General features: G+C 35.0%; 2 protein-coding genes and 1 long non-coding RNA gene across 7 annotated transcripts; all 3 read right to left on the bottom strand.

Moving 5' to 3' along the window:
* Positions 1 to 271: 271 nt before the first annotated feature.
* Positions 272 to 9,148, bottom strand: LOC140877070 (histone-lysine N-methyltransferase ATX3-like). Its single transcript, XM_073280559.1, has 23 exons — positions 7,648 to 9,148; positions 7,275 to 7,330; positions 7,002 to 7,200; positions 6,486 to 6,614; positions 6,322 to 6,390; positions 6,157 to 6,225; positions 5,960 to 6,051; positions 5,761 to 5,853; positions 4,931 to 5,066; positions 4,467 to 4,539; positions 4,238 to 4,337; positions 3,785 to 3,909; positions 3,540 to 3,685; positions 3,211 to 3,315; positions 2,911 to 2,975; positions 2,512 to 2,731; positions 2,287 to 2,373; positions 2,110 to 2,166; positions 1,606 to 1,695; positions 1,449 to 1,535; positions 1,034 to 1,108; positions 732 to 832; positions 272 to 600 (listed from the first exon to the last, which is right to left on the bottom strand). Exons 1-23 carry the CDS (start codon positions 8,485 to 8,487, stop codon positions 510 to 512), a joined length of 3,105 nt encoding a protein of 1,034 aa, XP_073136660.1. The 5' UTR covers positions 8,488 to 9,148; the 3' UTR covers positions 272 to 509.
* Positions 9,149 to 11,939: 2,791 nt separating this feature from the next.
* On the bottom strand, positions 11,940 to 15,157 carry LOC140881209 (dynamin-related protein 5A-like). Its single transcript, XM_073286336.1, has 8 exons — positions 14,928 to 15,157; positions 14,594 to 14,713; positions 13,737 to 13,807; positions 13,457 to 13,656; positions 12,963 to 13,013; positions 12,479 to 12,688; positions 12,291 to 12,361; positions 11,940 to 12,190 (listed from the first exon to the last, which is right to left on the bottom strand). The coding sequence occupies exons 4-8, from the start codon at positions 13,566 to 13,568 to the stop codon at positions 12,062 to 12,064; spliced, it is 573 nt and encodes a 190-aa protein (XP_073142437.1). The 5' UTR covers positions 13,569 to 13,656; positions 13,737 to 13,807; positions 14,594 to 14,713; positions 14,928 to 15,157; the 3' UTR covers positions 11,940 to 12,061.
* A 671-nt stretch (positions 15,158 to 15,828) lies between these two features.
* Positions 15,829 to 18,028, bottom strand: LOC140883312 (uncharacterized). 5 transcript variants are annotated; one of them, XR_012150374.1, is made up of 6 exons: positions 17,510 to 18,028; positions 17,401 to 17,424; positions 17,165 to 17,239; positions 16,626 to 16,726; positions 16,422 to 16,531; positions 15,829 to 16,349 (listed from the first exon to the last, which is right to left on the bottom strand). It is a non-coding gene; the product is annotated as an uncharacterized lncRNA (long non-coding RNA). The 5 variants fall into 5 exon arrangements; XR_012150373.1 differs by having other exon boundaries at positions 16,422 to 16,516; XR_012150372.1 differs by having other exon boundaries at positions 15,829 to 16,531.
* Positions 18,029 to 18,092: the final 64 nt, after the last annotated feature.

Below are 18,092 nucleotides of genomic sequence, written 5' to 3'. Positions count from 1 at the left end.
GATTCATTCGGTTTCTACAAAGTTAGTTGATAATGACGGATTAATTTAGCATTGTGAGGGTGTAATTAAACCTTGTTTAAGATTGTTTAATCAATATTTTGTGAGATAATGACAATATTGTAGTAGAATATTGTATGCTGGGATGGTCATCTCTGTTTTCTTGGTTAATAACTTAATATATAATATTTTGTGGAGTTTAAATCAAATAATAATATATAAATTATTTATACGCATAAGACCTGACTAGAGCCCAACTCCGAACGAATTCTAGTAAAGCCAAATATATTATTATTAATTAAGGAGAAAATACATGAAACAACTGAAAGAATGAAAAAATTCAATGAACATATGAAAATATTCTGTATCGGCTCTACACAAAGTTGTAAAAAAAAAAAATTCCAAGTTAAAAGTTATGGAAACTATGGTGTATGTATGTATGTATGGTTGTCATAAATCTTGTGTAGGCATGACCGCCATTGATTGGCCTTCTCCGTTGCTATATATAAAAACTAATTCAAAAATTTCCTGCAGTTAGAGGAATTGCACAGGCAAGGGACTTTAACCTCGTCGTGCTCATCCGGATCAAACAAGTAATCATACCTGTTTAGACAATAAGGTACAGTTATAACGCATTAGTGATCGACAAAAAAACAAAACAAAAACAAAAAACAAAACTTTTTGGAACTTGGGAAGTAATCGGCATGGTTAAACAACAAAGAAAGTAGTCGTACGTTAACTCATCGCCGGCTGATACGTTGCTCTTTGCTATAAGAACGATCCGGCTTTCTTCCTCACCCATACTCATGATTCTAGCGTAACAGTTGGGTATGCACTGTACAAGATAAGCATTAGTATAAAGAACGGTGTATGGGAATAATGTGTCGAAAAGAGGAATCAAGAACATAGTGAAAAAAATATAGTATCAATTTTCATCTGTCACTGCAACAAAGCTAGATGATTGATACTTTACTAGCCAATAGAATATTAGCACCAATATCTACAATGCCAAATGGAACAAAAAAGAAGAGCATACCGAATGATTAATCAGGCGGGCTATGTTTCCCTTGTTAGTTGCGTCAATTACAACTTCGTCGCTGATTTTAAAAAGCTGCATAACGCATGGCATCAGGTGATTAAGACGCTCAAAAAACAGAGACTAACGGAATCAAATTTATACAGTCAAGATATCAGATGCTAAACTGGAAAAACTAGCAGAGAAGAGAGGAAAATTTAACGACCATAGACAAGCCAGTTAAAAAATCTAAAGAACTGGTCAGAGTACTGAAAAAGAATCCAAGAGCCTCTAAATTTATCATTAACGAGCACATCAACGCAAAAATGAAGTTACACACATCAGAATTTGTCAAAAATAATTATAAAGTAATCACACAGATGAACTTCGACCATACAAGAGCAAGATCATTAGCACATTTAACAAATGCACTTACGTAGCAATCTTTGCCCTCCAATCGATAACGCGCCTCTCTTAGGTCAGCAATACTACGCCTCACCTGCTCACCACGGTACTCAATAACCTGGAAAGGAACTGTTATTGAAGATTGTGCCATTTAAAGAATGATAACAGGTGAGCCTTTAAAGTAGTACCATTTCTCCTTCTTGAATGTTCTGCCTTGCAAAAAGGCCCCATCCATGTATTCTTGATTTACCAAAACAAACCCGATAGTTTTCTGTTTTCTGAAAACATCAACCAAGTAATTTATTACACAATACATGAGAGTAAATATATATGTTTTGTGGGTGGGTAGGGGAGAACCCGATAGGTAGACTTTTTAAGGGTGTGTTTGGTTAAGGAGGATTTGGAGAACGATAAGGGCCAAAGGTGGCATTTGGAGGTCCACTGGTTTGGTAGAAAGCAAGGGATACATTAAGAGGAAGGAGGCTGACTTGGGAGTATTTGGAGAAGAGAAGGGTCAGATCTATCCAACATCTCCAATTGTGGAATTAGAGAAGAGACTGACTTGGAACATTTTTCTCGATGTTTTGTTTGTTCATCCAAGGAATAAAATTAAAAGGAAAAATGAAGGATAAACCAAGTCCCCCTCTACTCCTACAAGAAATGAAATTAAACGGTGCAGAATTGAAATTTACCTTCAAGTGCTTTAGCCGTTCTCTAAATGTTGAAAAAACCTTTGCATCCACGGGATCCTAAAGGAAAGGGAAAAAATTGATCCAATTGGTTTGCAAATTCTTGATAAGACATGGTCATAAAACAAAGGGAAATTGCAATCGTCATCAGAACAGAATATTCATAAAGGGAATAATTACTTTGTGTGAGTTTAAATCTTCAATATCATCTAGAGAATGATGACTTGGCCCCTTCAATCTGTGGAATACTGACTCTTGTCCAGTCTTCTACTCAAGAGAGAATAAAAAAATGGTGAAATAAGAAAAATAAAAATAAATAACCATAAGCAAAAGTGTTAATACAATTTTTTATGCTGAATCTATGCATCAAACAATTATGTCAGAGAAGACACATAATTGCATTACCTTAATGTTAGATCTTGCATACAAGCGGCACCTTGCTGCTGACATCGCATCAAATTCATTGGTATCAGCCAGAGATGAATCAGAACACTCAGGAGGCCTCAACGAGATGAGCCTTGAACCTCTCGAGCATTGCTCTTGATACTGGCTTTGAAGCAAGCTTTTGTTAGAGAAAACCACATTTGGAGTCTGAATTACCAGAACATTCTCGGTACTAGGAGCCCTGAGACCACAACCAAACAACTAAAATGTCAGGAACACGGTAAAATCTCATATACCCCACCAACAGATATACATCAATACTAGTATTTGAACACATCAAAGCATTCTATACTCATCTTCTCTGTCACACATAACTTGTGTATAAACGGTAATTATAACAAAGTCGCGCATAGTCTATACCTATGTACAGCACAGTAAGATATCCATTTGGTTATCTGCTTCCCATTCTTCTCAAAACAATGTAACTGAAATTAAGAATCATTTGTGAGTTAATTAAAATAAGGGGAAAAAAAGGAAAAAATACTGAAAATCAAAGGCATATGTGCCAACGGAAGTGCTCAGAACCCAAGCTTATTATTTCTAAGTAACTAAAAGGCAATTTCAAAATCCATTTCCTGGTGAATTTTTATTTTTTTTTTTGTTGGGGTTTGTTGGGTGGGTGGGTTTGGGTTGTGGGTTATAAACAGAGAGTAGACTCACTTCCATGCAATATCCTGCACGAGAAGCACATGCAGCATGAAAATAGGTGGAACATTTGCAACACTGCGTGCAAGATCCGTGAACCTGCTCACAAATGACGCATGCCTGCAAATATAATTTAAATTTAGAAAAAAACAAAGATCATTTTAGATGAAAAATTTTCAGATGAAGACAATATGACAATGACAGCTTATCTATATGCAGAACAAAATTTATCTCAACCTCAAGGCACTAGAGAACTCTATGAATGCATTATCTCAAAAATTAATTATATGAACTATAAATCCACAATTAACCATGGATCTGTCCGTTCTCTGAAAATCCAGCACCTTTGTGAATGAATTTGGTGGGATTCTAAGAAGTCCAACTGCAGGCTCCATTATCTCCGCATTCGAGAATGCAACTTCAGGACGAAACCATGCACATATAACATGAACCCATAAAGGATCGATATCAGTTGGTTTCAAAGCACCCCCTGTAGATGCAACATTCAATCTTAAAGATTTTGGGGGAAAAAACTTTTTTACACATAAGTTTAATGAAGAAAAATATTAAATGCAACCAGATGACATGCCTTTTACAGGACACAGGCAACATTCTTTTCCAATTTCTGCAGTTTCACATGCTCGGCAAACCCATGAAGCAAAATCCTGAGTATTTCTTGCTCCATAGCATTCCTGATGCACAGCTATTTGACATCTAAACCATGAAAAAGATTTCTGCGATTAACATGAGGTGACATCTAAACTAAATTTCATTTCAATTGGGTGTAGAGATGTCAAAATAGGCTAAGTCCGCCATGCCATAAAAAAATAGGCGGGTTAAGTTGGCAATTTCCAAACCCGCCAAAATGGCAGGTCAGCTCGCCAAATTACACAAAATTGGCCAAGCCCGCCCCACCACCTAAAATTAGTAGGGTGGGTTGGGTTGGGTTGGTAGCCAAAAGTCGAACCCTCCGCTAGCTTGTTTTGACATATCTAATCGGGCGTCTATGAAACCAAAAAATTAAGTTTGTGTATATCAAAACCTGTTGCATATAATCATTTTGTTGTAGTCCCAATCTTCAACCCATCTACAAATTGCACATCGCTCTGTTGTCCACTTCGCATGAACAGGGTTGTAGATTTCTGTCGAGGAAAACTAGTAAGAACTTGTATTTTAATAAGTTTATATTTATATTTATATTCCAAATGCATGATGAAGGATAAAAAGAAATATGTAAAACCAAATATAGCAAAGAAAAAAATGCTAATTACCTTTCAAAAATTCAAAGAGCTGCTGCTTATCTAACTGCATAGGGTTCAAGCCATGTGCATTGTGCTCAACCATCTGCAACATGTTAGTAGATAAACTGAAGAACATACATTTTAAATAAGAGAAAATGGATTGATGGGTGAGAAATGATTCAAGGAATGAATTTTAAATGACACCAATTTTGATTATATTGAAATCTACCACAAGTACTACGAAAATTGTTTGACATGATTTTGAGTGGATTTAAAATTTATTAGAATCTTGTCCGTCCAAACGAATCGAAATTTAAAATCATGGATCCATCAATTCAAACACAACCTAAGAGAAAATGATTTCCTCAAGATACAAAATCAGACTGCTGAGTTCATCCGTTTACAGCAAAAGTGGAGATAAAAATGTAAAATCACGTTGTAAACATTTGATCATAGAAGTGTCAAAGATTAGAACATAAAGATCAAGAACAAACCCATTTTTCTAGTGTAAGATTAGAACCCTTCACTTTAACGCTGTGCTTCCATTTTTTTGCTCTACAACCTGTATGTCGTTCCCATTCACTGAGCCCATATTTTTTTGTACCACATGGGCCACAGACACATTGAACCCTGAGTAGAGAACAGATTAAAATAAATTAAAAAAATTCACTCTTAATCCGAATAATGAAATAACTAAACCACTGCAGGCAGCAAACCAGTAAACTTATTATCATCCCAATTAAAACAACTAAACAAGTGAAGTGAAAGTGAAACTTTCTCTAATCCAAGTGTGAGACATTTTGTGAAAGCAGATATGGGTAGCATAAAGGAGTCTAAAACCACCTGCACTCGTGATCTGGAACTAATATTTTTAAATTTTCTTTTGGGGGTTATAAGCCACTGAAACCTCGATATAACAAGCAACCAAATCACATAACAATTTTTGTGAATAAACTAATTTTTAGTAGCTGTGGAAAATAGCTCCAATAAATTACCAGGACACGTAGTTTATCTATCACAAGGATAATATTCGCTAGTATAACTGAGATCAAATGAGTTTTCTTATTTGTGACAGAATATGATGAAACATGTTTTACTTTTTCATGTATTATTAGTATAAATTTATAAAGGTCAATTTAATATGAAGGCTTAAAATGAATATTTGTGCATTAAGATCATGAGAAGTATAAAGGAGCAGTAGTACTTTATTTTAAATGCAAAAGGGACAGCCAGAAAAGGAATAAACACCTTACAGATAGAACAAACATTGAAAACAATAACAATAACAATAACCAAAATCCCTTTCATCAAAGTTAAAACCTACAAATGAAGATTTGGATAATAAATCCCTCCGACACCATTGCAGACAACTGATAGTTTGTCAGGTGGCATATTACGTGCAACCTTTTCAGCGGACCTGGTCACGAAATATCAACACAGGTGTGAATAAATAATTTTATTAGGGGGGAAGAGATAACCTTTCAAGCAACAAAATATAAAATGACAGCCCCTGAGATGGTTACCTGACACATAATTGCCACTTATCCAAACCCAACACTTTAGAGGAGGGCTCAACCTTGCATTCAGGGCAAAAGTAATCAGCGGTTTCCAGATCCTACAGGCCACGATATTTTGTCAACTGTCATAAATCATAACCTGGTACAGGAAAATGCTATAAGCAAGCCTAAGTACATCTTAATACAACAGAACATGGTAAAACCTTCAATGACTTATTAGAGATGCTTGCACACTCAGCATGGACCCAAACATCACAGCTGTCACAACACACCTAATTCAACAATGCGCACAAAAGGGATTAAGTCACTCAGTCAACTGATTAGCAGGAAGAAACACGCAATCCATAAAAAAATGCAAAAAGTCTCACCCAACTGCCACCATCGGAATGATGCCAAATTTTCTTGCAAATACCACAGAATTGCTTTGATTTTCTTAACTACAATAAGATAATTTGTCAGAATAAACTAGCACGCATAAAATAACAGAAGATATATGGTTACATCAATCACAAAAAGAAGTATACCGCATCACCTTAATACAATGTTCACACAAGAAATGAGTTTTTGTTTTCGTGTTCTTTATTTTCTTCAACATTCTGCATTGAAAGGTCAGCCCGCAGCTGCCACAAGTTCGGGTGTCTTTCCTTTTATCATATGCATCCTGATATTGAAACAATGTGAAATTGACCACATTTGGAAAGACATACTAAGAGATTGAGACATCAAGAGAGCTGCAAGGCAGCAGGGAATAGTACAGAAAAAGACAGGTAAATAAGAGTGAAACAGAATACATGTCTGCTGCAGATATAGGAAGTTCAATTTAATGATTCTTGTCTCTCCCAAGCCCAAAAGAATTTGTAATATGAATTGATGGAGCAACTTAACATTAGTAACCATAAAAGTGGTTTCTACCATGACAATGACAATGGTATGAAACTGAAAATCCTGAAAACAGATTTATACTAGTCTAAGATCCAAACCATCTTCAAGAAAGAATGGATATGGTACTTCCATATGACATAATCCCATGGCTAAAGTAGAAACATGCCTGCTGAATAGTACAACATTCTGACTCCTGATTTGAACCAGTGGCCTCTTCAGCTTCAGCTTCATCTGCCACGGGTAAAACTTCCTTTACAGACCCAACAGCCGATTGTGCGTAGCCATTTTCCGCTAGAATTGCCTCCTCTATGGCCAATTGAAAATCATGGGGCTTGCTACCATACAACCTAGTCTGTCCCTGAAATCTAAATAAAAAAGGAGATTAAAAGTCCGACTTCCCTAGATTAGCATTCATGACAACAAGTGAGTTAATATCCACCTGTCCATATACTCGTGAAATGGAAAGACCATTCCAGCTTTTATCCATGCATAATCCTGTAAAATATAAGTAAAGATATTGTACATTACCCAAAGAAAGGGAGACGGTTTCCTCGTGTTGGTCCGTATACAAAGAATTACAACACTCATAATCTTCACGACACACATATCTTGTCTAGACTAGAAATGCATTAATACGAGTTGCATGATGGTTGACCTCTTCATTGACCAAGAACTGCAATATTTCCCGCCAAAAGCCAAAGAAGGTAATTGCCCACAAAATTTCTCCCACTAAAAATTTAAATCTAAAACTATGCATGCCCAAAAAATATAAGAAAATGCATGAAACGAAAAAATGTTAAACAGAGAATTACCCTTTGTCCAGTCCTTGAGTATCCGTAGAACATAACACAAAGAGTGCCAGGAACGCAAGCCCTTAGCACGCCTTCAGGAGCTTGCCAGAGTGGATCAATTACAATTGCCGGCCAAGCAGGAAAGTTCTTACCGCATTTAGCCCAAACTATATCTCCCATGACAAAATCACCAGGTTCATAAAAATCAGCCTTCTTTTCAACCTTTTTCTCCTTCACTGATTTCTTAGCACTCAAACATTCGTTCAGCGCCCCACCATTTTCCACTGCTGGAGAAACAAAAAGATTCCCTTCATTTAAAAATGTAACTGAACTTCGTGAACTGGAATAGGGTTCCACGATCATGTTCTGCAATTTGAGAATTGAACGGTTTTCAATTCGCCGTTTTTTTACTAAATAAACGTCATCATAAAACTCTCCACGCATAAATTTTTTATTGCATATATTGTCGTCATTATGCTCGCTTCTGTCAGCCAAACCGTTATCCAGATCATCACGACAATCTGATTTTTCTTTCTTCATGGGAATCAAAACCGAGTCACTCAATTTCATCGGGAGCGTCAGCGTACGCCCTCTTGAAGACTTCAACGGTGGAGGCTTATTCTTAACAACTTTCTGGGAAACTGAACTTGTTTCTTGATTGTAGAACGAACCTCCACTCGTAGACCAACAATTTGAAATTTCAAAGTTGTAACCTTCAATTTGATTTACAGGAACTGTAAACAATCGACCGGAGGCTTTCTTCATCTTTTTAGAACCCACGGCACCGGTGCATGATTCTTCGGCATGGCTCCCATCGCCCATTGCCTCCTTCTCCGGTGTGCACCGTTTGAGTTTCGGCATCCCGAATCTGGTTGGCAGCGTCACAATTATTTACTTCGCAATCAATCAACTTCGCCCATCGGGGAAAAAAAGTCGACGAGCGAAAAAACCCTAATTCTTCTAAGAAAAGGCGGAACAATTATCCAAATTCCCTCCAATCAAATCCCGTTGATCGAATAAACATTTATCCACGAAAAAATCTGAAAGAGCCCTATGTTTCCCACTCGAACGGCGAACCCCACGAATCCAGATACCAAGATTTAAAATAATTATTGCTCTAATCTGGAATCGGACACAAGAGTTCTCAACGAAACTAGGCAAGAAAATCAAATTTTTTTTGGTATGAAAAATAACGAAGAAAAAACAAAGATTTAGAGAAGCAAAAGGAGGGGAAAGGCGATTCGATGAACTTCTGAGAAGGAAATTTCGCTTTTATTTTCCAGTCTGAATTCAGAACAAAGTGATGCCGCAACGTAGTTTGGATGAATTAATGAAAGAAACAATGGATGTGCAAATGGCAAGAGAATAGTGATGTATATTTTTGTATTAAAAAAATAAATATAAGTTTCAAATTCAAATTAAATAATTCACAAGTTAATTGAGATTCAATTTTTGGTAAGCTTTGGCTCCAATATTTTGCAGGGAACCGCGGCCGGGCGAAAATCTTGGAGCCGAAGGGAAGTAGGAAAGATTGAGGAATCAGTTACAGGTGGGACATTACGTGTCTTATGTTGATTGGTCCGAAAATATGAATGTTTAAGGTGCGGATTGGACGTGAAACCTGTCTGATTTTGGGCTTAAGAAATTTTTATTCCTTTTTTTTTGAGTCGAAGGCTTAAGAAAATCAGGCAAGAGAATGAGTTATGATTTATAAACTTTTCGAATACAATATTTTTGGTATTAACATTTTCTTTCCCTTAAAATTTAGAAATTATATTAAAATTTAAAACATTTCATATATTTTTTTATAAGCAATCAAATAATTATATAATTACTAAGAAAATATTTTATTATTTTTAACAATTATATCGTCTATAAAGGTAACTATCGGTAAAAACAATTATTTAAGTATTATAGTTTCTTTATTATTTTAACATTTGTGGTTTTGTATATTAATATAATATTGATATTTTTATTTTTCCAAACATGGGCTATATAAACATTTTGTAAATACACAAGTTAAAACATAAATTAATATTCATAGTATGTCTAGTGTCTACGTTTTGTCTCTTTTTAATGGGCTCCAACTTACACTTGTTATGTTAAAGTTAGAGGTATCAAAATAAGTTAGCTTCGTTGGGTTGACTTGTCTCGCAATGTAAAATTAGTGGGTTGATCCGATATTTTTCGAACTCACCTAAAAGGTGGACCGGTCCATCTCGCCTAATGGTGGATTGCGGGTTGATTCGTAAAAATCCATTAATTTACACGTGAGTCCGTCGGATTGGTTCATCTCGCCACCTAATATAGACGTAGTTTGTACGCACGAATTCCAATAACTAGATCTGACTGTCTGAAATCAATACATCAATAATCATCATTTTGTTCCACACATAATTTCAGCTTATGATTCGTAACTTGTAAAGTGTTATGGCTTGAATTAATGCAGTGTTAAAAAAAGTTTGTTTTAAGTTGTTTAAGTTTTTAGTCAATGCAATCAGGGGCGGATCCACCGTAGGATTGGGGGCCACGGCCCCCTAAATATTAAATTTGTTTTTAATACTATGTAATTAATATTTATATGAATAAAGTATTAAGCTTTTATTTTTTTTGTCCTTTTTCCTTCTTCTATCACATCCGTACTTTCTTATTTTTCTCTTCTTTTTTTTTTTTGTAATTAAATATCTAAATTGGTATTTTTTTTAACTAATGATAAAATTTCTATTTCTGAAAATTTTAAAATTTATTTTTATATAACATAAAATGACATTATAATAACAAATAAAATAAAAAAGTTATCATATTAATTGAAGAAACAACTTCAAAGATCTAAAATATTTATATATTTATTGATATTTTTAAAATGTATCTTTTAAAATTAAACAGTCTCTCTGTTTCATATATAATCACTTTTTCATTTTTTTCCAAAATATATAGACTTGTGCAATAATTAATAATATTTTCTATTTTTTTTTATTAATATGTCCATAATTTATTAGGTTTTTTATTAAATACATAGACTACTTTCAATAATTTTTTACACCATATAAGTATTCCTTAAATAAGGATAAACTTGAAAAATTATTTACCAATTGACATTTTCGAATTTTTTTTTAATATGTGTGAAAATAAGTATATATATGCGACGAATTGAGTATAAAACAAATATATATATATATATACTATATTTGAAGATAGACACACATATATTTTTAAAGTAATAAAATAACATGTTTGAAATAAATAAAAGAGAATGAGAAACAACAAAGATATATTATCTTGTTTTTAGAGTGATCGTGTTTGTGGTCATTTTTCAATTTCTAACTCTATAATTAAAAAAAAAAAAAAAAACCCAGTCTCGACCATGGATATTAACCAAACTAGGCCTCAGAGCAAATTAAATGGAACATGATTTTTTTTTGAATGAATTGATGATATGTATTGAAAGAAAAATTACTAAAAATCGTTGTATTGATGTTATCATAAAATTTTAAAAATTCTAATGAACGTCGAATTTCTTTAATGTAAATTTTTTTTGTTCGAAACATATAGTTGATAGCTTGATGTTTAATTAGATGAATATAAATGATACCATAACTTGTCTTTTCTTTTGTGTCTAGCTTGTAGGCGGCTCCCATGATCGAAATCTTGAATCCGGCCCTAACTGCAATGTTTGAAATTGTACGTAGGAGTTGAAAAAACGTTAAAATAAATGAAACACTACCTATTAACGATCAAACCATCATTTTGTGAAACGAAACATAATAATAATTATAATTATTATTTGAAAATATCACCACCATCGTTGCCATAATTGAGAGACGATGGTTGTGGTTGTTATTGCCACTTATAGACAATAACATTTTCATCGTTGTGATTTTTTTAATTATTTATTCTCATAAATTTACTATTGTTATTATTATTAATTATATTCGTAATAGTAGTAGTATTATTGTTGTTGTTATTATCATTATTATTGATGATAAAAAAACGAAAGATTTTTTTATTTTAAAGAAAAGAATTGAAGGGACGTGATAAGTTAAATATAATGTTGTATTTGGATTAAGGATTTGAATTTGAGGATATATTTGATAAGATTTTTTATCTTAAATGTCTGAGAGTTTGGGATGGATTTATTATTATTATTATTAAAATATTTAATCTCAAATCTATAAATCCAAATGCTTCGACAGAACGACCATTCCACTTGAATAAGTTGGAAAATACCCATCACATTTTTATTCTCAATCCATTTATGTATCAGCAATCCAAGCATAAAAGAATAAAAATATATTCGTGTCATCACCAAAGAACTGGAGTGAAACAGGGAAAAAGGACACCAATCAATACATCTCTAGAAATTATTTCAAAAAATAAATAAATAATAGAGAGTGGTGATTAATATTTAATATTAGTCCGCCTTTGTCACCACCATCTACTTAGACCAGGCTACCGAATCAATCTCAGCTTGAGCAGCTCTGTACAACTCCAGTCTCTTTGAAAGAGACAACCGCCGCTGCATAACTGCTGGATCCTCATCCAACAGTGTGCCTAATTGTCTCGCCTATAAACAAACATACAAACAAAAGGAAACACAAAAAAATGCTTCATTTCCAGTACCACCACCACAGATGCATGGGAGGCTCGAAACAAGTACTACCCACCTCTCTTTTGCCTAATTCGGCAAAGAAATGATCCAGCAAGCTGCGTTTTGCCTCGCGAACTTGACAATAAACTATAGATTTGCACAAACCATATTCACGTAAGACAACACGTTTCATCCTTCGTAAAAAGATGGGAAATTCAGAGACCGTTAAAAATTCAAAACACACTGTATCTTTGTGAAACTCACCAACTCGTCGAAGATATGAATCATTGTACCGGTCGAAAATTGAATGCGTTGGATTGCCACCCTTCTCAACATCTTGCGGAAGCTTGCGGAAGAAATCTACAGTTAAGTAACTGCATTCCATGTCGACTAGCTGAAGTGTTGCTTTCCTGCTTTCTTCCTTCATCCTGTCCAATGATTCAACAGGAGCATTCCCTACCTCCACAGTCCACCCTGAGAGAGGGATATCGTTTCAGCTCATGTAGGCAACAGAGGCAAGCATCATTCAATATTTGAATGCAAAATCATATTCTGAAGCATTTTGTCCTTGGAGATTTCCGGTTTCCATAGGATTCAACAAGTTTTCCAAATCTTCCTTCAAGTTGTAGATAAGTCGACTCATGTCAACAGAATGAGTAAGGAGAAAAGTACGACAATATGCTCAAGGTTTGCTATGCCACTTAATCATCGACAATGAAACTACATTTAACAAAGTTCATAGACTTACTACAGTCTCGCCGATTGACTTGTGAACAAGTTCCTTCAGAATTACACGAACCTGAAAAAAATCAAAATGTGAAGCTTTCACGAGCCCACAAAGCAAATTATATGCTTAAAGAAGAAGACTAAATCACAGGAGTTTGTCTCCAAACCAATGAAGGAATCATTTCCTCCGCCAGTAGAAGGATGGATGATCCACACAACTACCCTCTTGGTCTTGCATGAAACTTTTAACCACGAATTGTAAAATATATCTCATCTCGTGTGCGTTAGAAAAGGTAACTTAACTGACTGGCAAATCTACAGCAGTTGTTAGAGACGCAATTCCCCAGAGAGGAAAAATTAACACTGGTTTGACTTGTTTCCCCATTTTCTATGCCAAGCCTAACATCTATCATAAAATCATATAGTGGTACAACCAACAACAGACCAAAAAACACTGACTGAAGTTGAACTTATCACTTCCAAGGCATACCGCATCAACAGCCGCTTCAGAAATACCTTTGACGGTAATCAAGGCAGTTTCAATGAGACACCGATAACCCTGTTCAGGAGCTATAAGATGAGGCTGATATCCATCTGCTTCAGTTATTAATTTCCGTACGTTTTCCATAGCAAGGTGCTTGTCAAATTGCAACCGTTTCAATGCAGCAGGGAGATGGTTATCAAATACATTGTATATTTGATCACCTCCTGGTCGACTGCCGAATAAAATAAGAAATTGAAGGCAAGAATATATTACAACATGATAAATACAACATAAGATATAACAGATACATACACCCCATCAAGATGCTCTTTGAATATTCCATCTTATAGGCGGCAAATTTCCATGATCATATACAACTTTCCCTACAAAAATAGCAAAGGGTTTGAGGTCAAAATATGATTAAACTGCATTCCCCAGGTACATTATTAATCGAGAAAATATTTTTTTTGGTCCATTAACTTTTTCATATTTTGGTTTTGATCCATTAACTTTTCAAAATTTTGTTTTGGTACACTAACTTTTAGTTTTCGGGTATTTTGGTCCAACTGCTGATGTGATACTGGAAAATGCTGATGTGATACTGGAAAATGGTGATGTGGCACCTGAAAATGCTGATGTGTCTAGCTGCCACATCAACAATGAACCAAAATTATTGAAAATTAAAAGTTAGTGTACCAAAACCAAAATTTGAAAAGTTAATGGTCCAAAACGAAAAAAATGGACAACTTATTGGACCAAAAGAAACATTTCCCCTTCTTAATCATTATCGAGTTCAATCCGTGCAAGAATGTTTAATTCCCATGGAAATGTTTGACCAACTTAACCAAATGGGTTTCTTGGGGCTAAATCTCTTGACTTGAATAAGGAGACAGGATAATTGTTCGTCTTTTTTATTACCGGCAGTAGCCGAGTGATTGTCGGGTTCGTAAGGAGAATTCTTGATAGTTAGCGTGCTTTAATTTCGTAGGATGCCAATGTTACATTTGCTCAAAATTCAAACAAGTTGCTTCAGGTTTGGTTCTAAGTAAATGGTTATTCACATGTGAATACTGAATAGTGAGATTAACCCACACTTTTCCAGACTCATGCAACTCTTTAGAAAACAGATCAATGGACCACTTATAGAGACAACGGAAAGGCCTACTTACTCCAGCATCAGTTGCAATGGGCTTCCCCAATCGGCTCAGCTCAGATTCTAGCTCAATAATAGTTTTATTGACGAGTGATTGAAGGCCCGGAATTCGAGATTTGATAACTGCTTCCAAATGCTAAAACATGAAACAAGAACAAGTGCATCAGAAAGGTTTTTAAAACCTGCCAACTTTTCATATTGAGACCAGGAGAATAAATCACTCAATAAAGAAAGTGGCACTTCACAAGCTTTATATAATATGCCAAACGAAAAGATTTGACTGGTTTGTGCATAATAATAATCTAATTTAAAGAAGTTATCTGAAGCAAAAATTAGAGGTCTTTTCTTACTTTGGATAGAACTTTTCCTAGATGCTCAGAACCAATCCTATGAGCAAGATGTTTATACTGTGGAGTTAGAGCAAAATACTCGCGTTCTCTTCGCCTGGCAGCAATCATATCGACATTTTTGTTAATGTCTGCTTGGGAACGATTAACAATACCTATCCATGGGAACTGCAATTTGTATTGTTTTCCTTCCAGTATCTGTAAACCAAAGTAAATAGTCGGCACACAACCTTCCATTCTTCAACCTGAAAATATTTAAATGTTTCATGTTGTCATAAAAATTTCCTAATATAATCTTTGAGATATCTGCGTCTAAATATTTTAAAGATAATAAGACTAGTGCTAGTTCTACTTCTATATGCAAGTTCGAGAATTGATGATGCTGAATTGAAACAATTTGTGCCAGTAAGAGATGAATGTAGCGAGCAAGAAATCAACTGCGTCTGCATATAAAATGCAAACTCAATAGAATTTCCTACAAGAAGAAGTTTAAAGGCAATGCTATGAAGCCACCTTTAACTAAATCCTACAAGAAAATTTACTTTTTGCGACGTTTGATCACGTCGCCATATGTAAATCAAAAAAGTCGCGAAACATTTGATGACGCAAAAACACGTCGCCGTGTTTCGCGACGCAAAAACACGTCGCTGCGCTACAAAAGGTTCGTAGGTAAATGTCAGGTTGTTCTTTGGCGACGCGACACGCAAAGCGTCGCCAAAAGTGTCGACATTGTAAACATTCAGCGACGCTTTCCAAACGTCGCAAATTGTTTTTTTTAATGTATTTTACATTTGCCGACGTTTAAGATGATTCATCAAAATGCTTTTTAATTATTTTTCTCAATTAATAGTAAATAAATCAATGAAATACAGCCAAATTTAATAAAATTATAATTACCATTAAATAATCAAATATTTTTCAAATACAATCAATCATGTCCGAAAAAACATAATTAGTCAAATAACCATTATATAACGTTGCAAAAAAGGGAAAAAAACTACATAGTCGATGCAGGAAGCAGTAGAGGAGATTGCACCAAAAATCTGTTCAAATCACATCTGCTTATTTCTTGATCATGTCTACTGGATAAATAACATGTTGGTGCAGACAGGAAAGATAAGCACGACCTGCTCATCTTTGTGTCTTGCATCAATCCCTTCGTCTCCCATGCTGGAGATTTTTTCCAACTTTCCGGGATTCGATTTCTGAAACTTTGTCGAGGAATGGCTTAAAGATTGCACCAAAAATCTGTTCAAATCACCTCTGCTTATTTCTTGATCATGTCTACTGGATAAAGTCCCTGTTCCATCTCCCCTCACTACAAAATCTTGGTATCCTCCGATATTTGGTTCTGAATCTTGAGGCGATGAATTAGGTGCGATTATTTTCTCGATCCGATGCCTGTTCCTGCCTGAAATGGTCGATCTGCACAAAGGGCAGTTGGAGTTATTTTGCAGCCACACATCAATATAATCTAAATGGAAGGCATGAGCACACCTTGGGAAGAAGTCTCAACAAGTCATTTTCTTGGAACTCATTCAAACAGACCACACATTTCAGTTTACAGGATGGACCAAATCTATGAATACATCCTTTAAAAATGCAAACTTCAAAGTATCATGTAACCGTTAAATTCACATCACAACAACAACATTGATAAGAAACAAAAAACTCATCTTTGAATAGGACAACAACACTCACCAATATGGTTTACATGGCCCCAATATGTTTCCTTCTGTGGCTGCTCGAGATAATCACGATATAACTCACTTGTTCTATTGAGAACGAATCTTGCATCAATCCTGCAAGGCCCAACATATTAATGCACCCATTACATTAGTCTTGTGAACACAAATCAAGGATATGAAATGATTCCAAATACTATCATCAATTTGGAATGTTTAGTTAAGAATTCATAACATCACTTGAATAATACAAAGCTTAATCAACATGAAATAACCATAACAACATCTTAACCATCCCAATCGATCTAATTTAATGAACATCAAAATTCAAAACTATCTTGTGAAGGACACAATGCATATAGACTTACTAAATCATCTAGAAAGTTACAAAATCATAGGTTCTTTGATCAGAATATTGGGCCAGACTGTTATGCTCATTACTAAATACAAACCCAAAATTTGGAAGAATTTATATCCTTCATAAAATGAAAACAGAGTATCATGAATTTCATTAAAAAAAAAAAAAAAAGATAGCAGAAATAGATTGAGCCTTACCTAAATATTTGGCAGACGTCAAACGAATTCTGGCAGCAAATCAATGCACAATCTGTAGTCTTTACAAAAGAAAACCTAAACCAGAAAAATAAGAGAATTTTTCAATATTGCATCATTAACTCATCACAAAATCCAATTAGTAATTCATTCAGCCTTAATAGTTCGAAAATCCCATCTTAAACAAGCTGAAAAATTTTCGACTTTGTACAAAATAAAGCTGGATGTTTGGGCCATACCTCCAAATTGTGTAAACTGAAATCCTACAACACAATTACACCCAAAATTAGTAAACGTCACTCAAATTCGAACCAAAAGCGCTCGCTTCAACCTCAAACTCAAGCTTACCTACAAACAACCTCTGAAGTTACAATTTAAGGCTATAAATAACTCGAAACTTTTTAAAACTCATCGTCCTAAGTCGTATGACGTTCGTCGGTGGCACGGGAGCGGCAACGACGGCCGACTCAAAACAGAGATCACCGGAGCTGTGGATTTTTGATGAAATTTTGGTATCAAAACAAAGCTTACGATATGGGAAAGAAAACCTCTCAAGCTATTTCGAATTTCCGAAAGCATATGGCGGCGGAACGCGGCGGATTTCCGACAGGGTTTCCGAGAGTCGCGATAAAAATATGAAATATAGGTACCGGTAGATAGCTCTCGTCAAGAGATTTCCGAAGCTATATTTATTTTTGAAACCGATCACCGATGACGGAGTTACGGCGGCATCAAGAGACGGCGGTGGTGGTGAGAAATTGAGAAAGCAGATGTCGGGGATAGAAGAGATTTGAAAAGAGAGACACAGTAAGACTCAGACACGTTGGGTTTTGGTGAAATTATAAAGCAAAGGGATATACACGTTGGTTTTTGGTGAAATTATAAGGCAAAGAGATGTACATGTACAGTGTATGATTGTTCCCTTTTTATT

This window comes from Henckelia pumila, chromosome 2 (genome assembly GCF_033568475.1).
Source record: "Henckelia pumila isolate YLH828 chromosome 2, ASM3356847v2, whole genome shotgun sequence".
Lineage (NCBI taxonomy): Eukaryota > Viridiplantae > Streptophyta > Magnoliopsida > Lamiales > Gesneriaceae > Henckelia > Henckelia pumila.
The sequence above is the reverse complement of the archived record's forward strand: the minus strand, read 5'-3'. Positions and strand labels throughout refer to the sequence as shown.